Below are 10,854 nucleotides of genomic sequence, written 5' to 3'. Positions count from 1 at the left end.
TAAATTAAAAGAAAAAAAAATCAAATGGAATCAGTTTGTCAAGTTGGAAAAAGATATTATTTTGAAATCTGATTTAATGTAACCTTTGGGAAGACCCAAGAAAAGGGACAGTGTTACCTTAAACCAAAGTATTTTATATCTAATGAAGCAATGAACTGTTGAATTTAAGAAAATGAAAAATAATTTTTTGCTGTACAAGTGTTTGTCGGCAGATGGCAGCACTAGTAAAAATGGATGTTATGCACAAGATCGTTAAAATCCATGTCAAACCCAGATTGCACGTTTAAATAAAAGTGTGCTATCCCCGTTAGCATTTAAAAACAGTTTATTGACGTGTACTTTGTAGATAAATTATTTTATTCTCTTGGAGAACTTATTCATGCAAATTGCACAAAGAGGAAGAGCACACCACAAGCTACCTCTGTAGAAATGGAAGCCTGTAATCAGGAAGGTAAAGACACAAGGTTTTGTTGACAGATAATAGTCTGTAAAACAAGAATGTTGATGAAATGGATCCTGTACAATAGTGTAATTGATAACCATCACAAAAGTACCTAGTCTACCATTACATGTCGAGAAGAGGTTTTCTTCAGAGGCCCCAGCAAATCTTTCTCAGCCCGTCTCAGCTTCCTATTTTCTATTCTGACCAATTACACGTTTATAAACCAGAAGAACTGTAAAGCTGTTCTGGAGAAGTCACATTCCATGTCATGTTAATTTTGCTATCCATCACTCCATGTGGCAGCACAATGCTTTCACCCCAGCAGATTATATTTACACACATATAAAAACATCTTCTTTAAACTGCTGTTGGCGCTCCTTTGTTTGGATACATCTTTCTTCCTCCTTTTAACGGTTATTTATCTCAGTGTTGACAATAAATAGCATAAGATTCTTGTTGTAATTTCTTATGCTGTCCCTGTGTTACATGAGTATGACTAAGAAGTCACTACAGTGTTCATGGCACATTTAGTAAAATCAACATCTCACAGATGTTTTGATAATGAGAAGAAAGGTAACATACAATCAATCTCATCAGTAACAATCAAACTGCACATGGAATGTTAATAATCAATATTCATTATTTGTATACATAGTCATTTTAAATAGGAATCCACCAGTGTGACATTTAAAGGCAACGTTCCTAGTTGGTCAAAACCATTGACCCACTCACAATGCATCACCTCAATCCTCAACAGAACTGCTGAGGTTTTCAGGCAAGTTATTTTCTTTCAAAAATAAAATAAAAAAATCTAAATGTACTGACAATACCGAATTAAAATGGCATGATAAAAAGGATAATGAAATAAAATTTATAGGAAACCTACTTATTCCCAACCTCTCACTCCCCTTATAATGTGCAAATTAGAAAAGGCAAATTGAATAAAAACAAAGTCATGGTTAGGTCGGAGAGTAAAATCTCCTCCAAGAGCCTGATCAGTGATCCAAGAAATTATTGAGCAACGATTAATTATTTAGTTAGATAGTAGGTGTTAAACTACTTGCAGGTCAACATAAGCTCTCTACTTGAATTTTTAACAAAAGTCCAATCTATTTGAATCAATATAATTTAAATTTCCTTTGCTCCAATGTGAAGCTTATCTGTCAGAGAATGGTAGCTGAATTATTCTTGGACCGCTGATCGTATGTTATGACCATGCGATCAACAACACAGATCAATTTAGCCTATGTGGAGCTTTGGTATGGTACAAACAAGATTTGATACATTTTTCACAGTCTTTGGACCAACCTTTTAAGTCACTCACTCCGTTATTCACAAAACTGCACAGCAGAAGCCAATGAATTCTCACTTTTTAAACATAATTTTGATTTTCAACTGGCACGGAACAAACTTGTGACTTTGGAAGATTACTCCCTTCCTCCTTCCCGCACCCACCCAAACACGAAAAAACATAAGCAGGTGTTATTTTAAGAATACAAAACAAAGTGCCAGTGGCATTTATGGACCAGACAATGATGACTAAAAGATATTTCTTTCAAGGCTGCAACCAAGCATTCACTTTGCTTACATTGCTCGAGCCACATCTGAAATGTAACAAATAAAAAAAAAGCAACTAAACATGAAAACATTATTTGTGTTGGAGATTCGGTCTCCTCAGTCCCCAATTTTCCATTTTACAGTCACTGATGGGACGTCTGCTATTTTCTGTAGTGCACATAGTACATCCAATCAACTCCCTGAAGGTTGAGACTGAGACGAAGGGGCCATGACAACATGAGACTGGACGGGCAGGTTCATCTCGGAACTCTGGTCTGCCATCTGAGTCAGAACTGACGTGGCCACAGCTTCTGCCATGGCTGTGGGACTCACACCATTCGAGGTGCTGATGGAACTATGTTGAATAACTTGGGTTTGGGGGCTGCCAGGTAACGGGCTGTCTACAGTACTCGCATCTTTTTCTGCATCTGGTGAAAAAACAGACCAGGCACCGGATTAGGACAATGTATATGAAAAAAGGTAGAATGTACAATAAAATGCCCCCCCAAAAATTCATATCCTTTTACCTTACTTGGTGAAAATGATTATCATTACACTGAACATACTCCAAATACCTTTCCTGTGTTTAACATCTAATTTGGCACACTTCAAACTAAACAAGTATAAATATCCAAGAGAAAGCAACCACTAGTTACATAATGCAAGAAGCATGAGCATTGAGGAGGTCAGAGAGGAAAGAAGACGTTGACAAGTGCCAAGGAGTATGTATGGCTTCCATCTTTCAATTACAAGAGATTTGTGCTCATCTGGGCCTTGATGTGCGACAAGCAAGCTGACAAAACATCAGTGGTCCTGGAGTCACAGGTGGAGGAGAAGTAGCATTGGCAGCAGTTGTAGAGAAATCTGAATCTAGGTTCTGAAACATTGTGCTTTTTGAAGGGGGCTATATAAATGCAGGTTGCTGTTGTTAAATGATGGTACTCGCCAGGGTGTGTAGCCTCAGATAGAAAATATAATTTCTTGAGCAATGTCTACCTAAACTTGCTGTGGCAACAACTAGAAAATTCACGTGGAAGATTGAGAGTACACAAAGAGAAGTGCTGAACACCTTTTATTTACAGCAGAGATTTCTTCATTTAAGGCTCACCTGCCAACTTCGTGCAGCGATGGATGATGACGGTACCTGATTCTAATGATGCACACACAGGAGAATAAGCACTGTTTAGAGTCTAAATGCCACCAGCTGTTCTACAGTTGTTGTGGATTAATTGGATCCAGATTTAAAACTAAAAAGCCATACCATACCCGATTTATAATTCAGCTAATGACACGTTCCTCTTGTAACCTAAATTAATGTTTTCATGAAAACCAAAAGTGCAGGTTTTTAATAAAAAATGCCTTCCAAATCATTCAAATTTTAGAATGAACATTTGGAAGTTTTGAACTTAATAATTGTTAGAAAAACTAATGTAATATGGAGGGAACCGTAATCTGGTTTTCAAAATTGAGAAATGATTAGCCCTACATTATAATGTAGACAATTGCCATAAGTAAGTAATTGTGCAACCCTAACACACAGGCACAAACACATAATTAACCCTTAACTCATAAACCCTTTTGTTGATACCGTATACATTTCCCTGGAAATTATATAGTGGTGCTTTTACATTGCCAACAATGCATCACTGCTATAAGGCGAATATCTCAAGACTGAAAAATGTTTGTAATATTTTCAACAGTGCAGACATTGAAGCTTGAGGCTGTACATTATTTTGCCCATCAGGAACACAAGAGTTTAGATTCAGGGCAAAAAAAAATATGTGCACAGTGTGCATGCCATTGCAAAGTACTATCCGCATCAATAAGAAAACACATGCAGAGCTGACAGGTTGCAGCTCTGACTGACTAATCTCCATAGCAATCACTGTCAATAGCAAAGGTCTGCAGTTTTCTTGTATAATGTACCTTCGGGCTACAGTGCAAATCCGCACAGCACTCAATTGATTGCAGATCAAAGGGCTTTGAGTTATGCTTCCTGACTTGATAAAATTTATGTATAAAGTCCAGATAGATTGATTGCAGTTTCATTTAGAATTGAGAATACTTTCTCTCAGAAAGACATTTGTCTTTCATTGTGCTTTAGAGTAAAAGGTGTACACTATGATACATATTAGCTACACATACTGTACTGCATGTCCATTTAACCAAAGCATGGAAGTCATGTGCATGCTAACCATGCAGAAAAGCTTGGGTGGTGATTGAATAGCAGGGAATACAGTGGACTCAGAACAGTTGAGTGGGTACTGGTTCCCCAGTTACAGTATTGCAAGGTCAGTGGAATGGGGATCATTGTGCTCTGGGAAAAGAGGAAGACAGGTAGCCAGATACAAATCTGAAGCGATGCTTGTGTGTCTGTGATGTTGGTTAACTTTAATCAACTGGAGTGCTGGATGCAGCCATGAAAGTGACGGGATGAGAGGGTTGGGAGAAGGTCAGTTATACTGATGATTTGATTAGTCTGTTCCATTACTGGGTAAAGAGTGTGACAAAACCTGCCTTTTACAACTGGAGTTCAATATTCATGATGTTCATTGTCCCTGATAGTTTCTTAAAACTATTGTCATCTCATAAAAGCATCCATTTCAAATAAAATAATCAAAAAGCCTAAGACTTGCCACTTTGAGATTATAAATAAATGCCTAATAAACCATTAATTCAATTAACTTCAAATACTTGTGCAGAATTATGTTTTTTAAAATTACTAATATATTAAATTGACATATCTAACTACTGGAGTCCTACTACTAACTACTAACGTGGAGTCCTGTAGCTCAGTGGTTAGAGCACTCGCTTTGCAAGTGAGAGACCCGAGTTCAATTCCAGGCAGAGGGCGAAACCTTGGGCAAGTTTCCTTACTCCACACAGAGCCTAATAATGATCCCTCCAAAACCAAAAACAATAATAAATTGGTCATTTTCAATCTACGACTGTTTGTGGGACATTGCTGTGCGCAATTGGCTGCCGCGTTCGCCCACAAATATACAGTCAATTCATTTTACAGTGTGTTCTGTGAAGCGCTTTGGGACGTCCTCCTGACGTGAAAAGCGCTATATCAAATGCAAGGATTATTATTATTATTATTACTGGGCTAATAAGAAACATAAAAGCTATTGCAAATGAAATAAGTGGCCACTTATTTCACACCTACTTCAAGAGTCCACAATTTTATATAATCTTTGCATATGGTACAGCGCCTTTCACGTCAGGAGGATGTCCCAAAGTGCTTCACAGAATTTACTGAGAAGTGGAGTGACTCGCCTCCATGACATACATCCCACTCCATTCGCCTCCTTCCCCATCATTTCCCTGACTGAAGTACCATTTACCCCGTTGTCAGGGAGGGCAGTAAACATTTTAAGAAAAGTCAAAGGGAGATGAATTTACAGCAACTATAGTTAAATTAACAAATTTTTATGACAAAGTTAAATCTGACAAATTTAGCAGTCGCCGTTAGACCAACTACAGTTTGTTTCATCTGTACAGAACCTTGCATGCCATAAATGAATACTTGGGAGTCATCTATGAAGATGCACCATTGTGGCTATAACTGAAATAACCTTGTGGAATTTCTAATATTCTACTTTAAATACCAACTACAGTTCCTTGTTACTGCCAACTCAGTTCATTTCAGCAGTATTTCATTTCTGTAGCCTGGGGATATAGGTAATGGAACATTACTCACTGTGATAGCCAGATTTCTTCTGCATGGCTGTTACAGGGCAATCTTTATGAGCCAGAAGTAGCTGTTTCAGCTGAGCCACTTCATTTCTCAGCAGGGTGACTTCGTTCTAAGGAACAAAGAACAACTTTCACAACCAGCATCAGCACTACTTTAAGTTTGTAGTTTGGAGCCATCACAGAGGGGAGGCTTTAAACATTCTTTTATTTTATAGATTTGGCATCACTTAACTCTTGTGTAGTCAGTATAGTGATGAAAAGAGATTCCCTGCCTTGATTTAACCAATTTTTATCACAACTGGTTATTGATATAGAGCGAAAACAGAGATTGTAATGAATAATGTAAATCCATTCCACTGCCAATCTATAATTATGAACCTTGTTTCTATACCCTGAAGGCAGCAATACCACCAAATTCCCATTTCATCTAAAAAAATGAATAAAATGAAAGAATTAAAAATAATCCTAATAAGCTCTTTTGAATAGACGAGTGCACAAAACATCTATAGTGCTACACCCATTTCTATAATATATTCTTAGCACAAATCTCTAATGAATTACTATGGTTACTATTGGTGGAAAAAGTATGATAAACAATTCTATAACACATGGCTTTGTTCTAAATCAGATAATTACTTATTGGGATAATAAACAAAAAATATGCATTTAAAGCGCTAACAATTTTTGACAAAACTCATGGTTTTCCAGTTATAATTATGTCAATATTTCAATTTGCTTTGTTTAAATAGCTCACTGTTAACACGGTTTTGTGTATTGTCATCAGGGCTTGAGGAAGTACTCAAAGCAGTGGTATGGTCATCAAGGAAACAGAAATAAACCTGCTCCACTTTTAACTTTATCTCTATTTTAAACTCTATTATGGCCATAATCAATACTACTCCAAACTTTATACATGTTTGAAGCTCACCATATTGAGTGTTCTGGAGGAGCAACTAGTTTGATTAAAAAATAAATAGGATGATTGAACGAATTTTGAAATTTTTAAAGTTTTTAAAGTTTTCAAATAGTATTTTTCTACCAAAAGGAACATTGTTTATACATATTTACTGCTTGCACAGAACTGACAATTATTTGTATTGTTGGGTGAGCAGAAGATGCCAAGTTTCAATGGAGGATTCGTGATATAACTCAATAAACGGAGGTTTCAATCCATATACAATTCAATTTACTGCCGGCCTATTTTGATTGAAGAGAGCTGACAGAGCAGCCAGTTCTTTTTATATCAAAAGACTGAATAGTGATATGGAGGCTTTCTTAAGGTCTACAAAGTAAATAAAAGGCAGCCACTGTGACAACTGTGGTCTTACAGTTGCTGGCACAAAGAAAAATCAATGCAAAATTCAGCATAAAGTAGAAAAATTGGAAATGTACATAAACCATTCATGCCACAGATTCACTACATCTTTGAGAGCAAGTCAGTACAAGTATTTTCAAATTGGACCACTTGCTGGTAAAGAAAATGGTAGCATTATAAAACCGTTTGAAATACACTCCAATTTTTTTAAAAATGTATTAAGATGATAATGGTTTTGTAGATCAGTGGATATTGCCTCTGTTTGAATACAAATCTGCTACTTGCAAACAAAATTCAGAATGTTCAGAATACCAGAGTACAATTTCTTGAGGGCACATTTATTCACTCTAACAAATCAGTTGTCTCTAACCTGCCTCTTGTTTTTTTTAAAAAAAAATTCCATCAGCAGGGCAAGATAATCTGCTTAGTCCTTACACTGAACCTCCCAGTATTGTCCTAAGACAGTTTCTTCACACATATCAGACCTACAATTTAGAATAATGTAAAAGCAATGATGCTTCATTATAACCTATTGCACTGATCAGCTGTGCTTGAATGTCATCTGAGAAATTATAAAGGAACCTCAGGATTGATTAATGGGTTCATATAAAGTACAGTTTAATTATTTCTTTGACATTCAATTTTCAGTACCAGACATAATGGGTGGGCATTCTTTACGGCTTTGCTTCTGGCTAAGAAAGGCTGAGCGAAGTCAGTCAATGCATTCTCGAAATCCATTAATATCAGTTCAAGTGGAGCCAGCAATGTCTCCACAAACCCAGCACATATTGAACATATATGAACCCCAAATCCTAAACGCTTTTACAATTCAAATGAATTCTCAATTTGACATAGCAGCAATCTTTCCAAACTCATGCACTGTGCACGAGATGTACTTAACAAAACTTTTTTTTTTAAAAAAGTCAGCATACAGGCTGCTTAAAACATCGTATATTAATTATTTAACAAACGGAAAAAGAAGCTAAAACTTACCTGCAGTTGCACATTTGTTGAGCAAAGATCTTCCGCCTTCTTTTCTAGAGATTGCACCCAGACTTTCCGCTTCTGTCTGCACCTTGAAGCAGCTGCTCGGTTACGCTCTAAAAACTTCCGCCTTTTCTCATCTGGGTCTTCGTTCGTTGCACGCCTCCGCCTGCCACCAGTGCTCTGGATCTGCAGTGTTGGTTGGGCAGGGGAGCCCTGCAATTAAACCAACACTCAATCATCATTCCTCAGGCAAAATCTCATGCATCTAAAAGTAAAGCTTTTAACTTTAAACCTCCATGAAAAAAAAATATTTTAGCCCTGTACACTTCAGCTCGATTCCATTGTTTTTAATGGAACCAAGATTTGTTCAGCTTAGTGAGAACTATTAGACCTGTTGCCACCATTGAAGTTAGCAGATCGTGGCATTTCAGTGCTGGTTCTTGGGATAGCAAACCAATTCAACTTTAAAAGTTCTGAAAATAAATTGAAAAGAAATTGAGAGTCAGCCAGTTTTAAACTATAGATTATATTTTTAACCCAGAAAGAACTCAATAGTGGAGTAAAACCATAAATATTTTGACAAGAAATAATTATTTCCAGTTGCCATGTAAATGGGGCAACTATGATACCACATCACACAAGCAATGAACGGACAATCTTTTATTCCAACTAAACCCCACTGAACATATTATTACATTAGAGATCAATAGACATATTAACAATAAGAACTGCCTCAAACCTAAGAACAGAAAATGTTGGAAAACTGATGTATTATCTGTGCACAGCACCAACAGCATGTGGAAGTGAGATAGACACGAGAACTTTGAGATCAATGAATTTTGGGGTCTAACCACCGTGACAAAATCCAGAGTTCATCCCAGCCAGACATGGATCGAGATATTTATAGGGATGAAACTTGAGATAATGTGTCATCACTGGTGAGAATTCTCACATCAAGTTTTTCATCCCAATAAATGTACTGAACAAGGTAACACCTATTCACTTACCACTGGTTGAGTTGTGGAAGTTGCAGCCTCCTGCAATGATTGTGGATGTGTTTCCTCCGGTTGGGTTGTTGCTGCACCACTCGTTTGAGAAATGGTACCATTACCATTAGTAATCTGAGGAAGCTGTTGTGTCAAAGCTGCCTTCAGTCTCTGTCAAAAACCCCAAAACAAAGCAGCAATTTATAACCTATAATCCAAGTCATATCAGTTAACTTTGACTAGTAGATACACATGGTACAATTGTATGCCCAGTTTGTACTTCAGGAAGTTATTACAGTTGAGTTTGCATCATGTTAGGTCTTCTATTGTTATAATTCACATAATGTTATACTGGCAGCCGATCCCAGCCATAGTTGGCATTTGAGTTTGTGTATTATTATAGCCTTATAATGTTATAATTTCTTTAATGTTATGCAAATTTGCTGTCCTGATTAACACAAGATTGAATCATGTTATATCCAGGGGTACAGTACTATCGGAGCATATTTTTGTGATTCAATTCTGTAAAGCACTTAAAAAAAACTTTATAAAAAGCTAACCCTTATCACAGTGAATTTAAGGTAAAACATTGCATGTTTTTACATTTGGAAACGTTTGCCAGTATTTTTAAGGGACGATTCCCCCATTGTTATAGTACATATAAGTTTATAATTTTGTCCTGTACAACAGAATATAACGTTAAGCAGATTCTACTGTAGTTGTTTCCTGGAGTAAACCAATTGGAAGGAAGCTCAAATTACATTTTCCGCCACTGCTAAGTGCAAACATACACTGATCAATTTTTAATTACTATGTATTTTTCGACTGCTAATGTTATCAAATGCCTGGAGGAGTGAAAAGTTCTTTTTTTTCCCCCAAAAAGAAAAATCTCTTAAAAGTGGTTGGGTAATCTCCTGAGAAAAAATATTTAAGTACTAATTTTGAACAGGAACTGTATAAATCATTTGCACTACCTGTGTTTATACTGAAATGACCTCATCAAGTCCGTTTCAAACACAACACGTTTTGCGCCACAAAGTCAAGTTACATTGTGCTTTTGTTTGGGAGAGACAATGAGGTGGAAGGTAGATCTGATCCTTAACACAAGTCAGACTGTGAAATCCATTGTATTTTTCAGTGGACACAGCTGACCATAACCGATGACAAGTAGGTATTAAACAAATTTCATTGCGTATTACATGAATATGAGGCCGCAACAGAAATATGTAGTGGATATTATAAATCGCTCAACAACGATTTGCTTCCACAAATTATATACAAGTATCTTTCTGCCACCCAGCCTGTGATAGGCTGGGTCATTAGGCTATCCGATACTTCAGCTTACCTGCCACTTCTGGGAAATTAGTTTGGCTAGATTATGGCCATTTTATGGAGATTAAATAGTTGTACTTTGATGGGACACAATTATCTTCACATTTAACCCTAGATTTTTTTTTAAAACCCCCTTCGACCGTGCCTTCGGTCACCCACCTATCACCCCTGCCCTCCACCTTCCCCAATCCCCAGCTCAGGTCCGAAACACTGATTGTCCTACGCCTCTGGATGTCCTCCCGACGTGAAAGGTGATATACAAATATAATTTTGTAAACAACAGATACCTTCATGACCACCATCAATGTCAATACCTGACAGGTCAACAGGAGCACATTTTTATCAGAGGTAGGTGGTTGTGTTATTTTCTTCCAATGTGGAATGTCCTCAATCCACCTAGTTAAATACTAGCTAACTCATTCCAAGCGGATCTAAGTTAAAGATACCTCTGGATCTTTAGATTCCAGTAGACATGAGCTACTTTTACCTAGTAACCTACTGCACAAAGTTTTTGCCCTGCATTGCATTTAATAGCT

At 37.0% G+C, this 10,854-nt stretch overlaps 1 protein-coding gene across 7 annotated transcripts in view; it reads right to left on the bottom strand.

The window, feature by feature from the left end:
• Window positions 1–307: 307 nt before the first annotated feature.
• atf2 (activating transcription factor 2) overlaps window positions 308–10,854 on the bottom strand; it is a 33,072-nt gene continuing 22,525 nt past the window's right edge. For all 7 annotated transcript variants that reach the window (XM_007890032.2, XM_007890028.2, XM_007890029.2 and 4 more), the window contains 4 exons: window positions 9,008–9,157; window positions 8,007–8,213; window positions 5,703–5,808; window positions 308–2,427 (listed from right to left, as the gene is read on the bottom strand). In XM_007890032.2, coding sequence (XP_007888223.1) covers window positions 2,192–2,427; window positions 5,703–5,808; window positions 8,007–8,213; window positions 9,008–9,157 — 699 coding nt within the window. In that variant the 3' untranslated portion in view covers window positions 308–2,191. The remainder of the gene's footprint in view (window positions 2,428–5,702; window positions 5,809–8,006; window positions 8,214–9,007; window positions 9,158–10,854) is intronic.

This window comes from Callorhinchus milii, unplaced genomic scaffold, assembly GCF_018977255.1.
Source record: "Callorhinchus milii isolate IMCB2004 unplaced genomic scaffold, IMCB_Cmil_1.0 Scaffold6, whole genome shotgun sequence".
In the NCBI taxonomy this organism is placed as follows: Eukaryota; Metazoa; Chordata; class Chondrichthyes; order Chimaeriformes; family Callorhinchidae; genus Callorhinchus; species Callorhinchus milii.
This window is presented reverse-complemented; position numbering and strand designations above follow the sequence as displayed.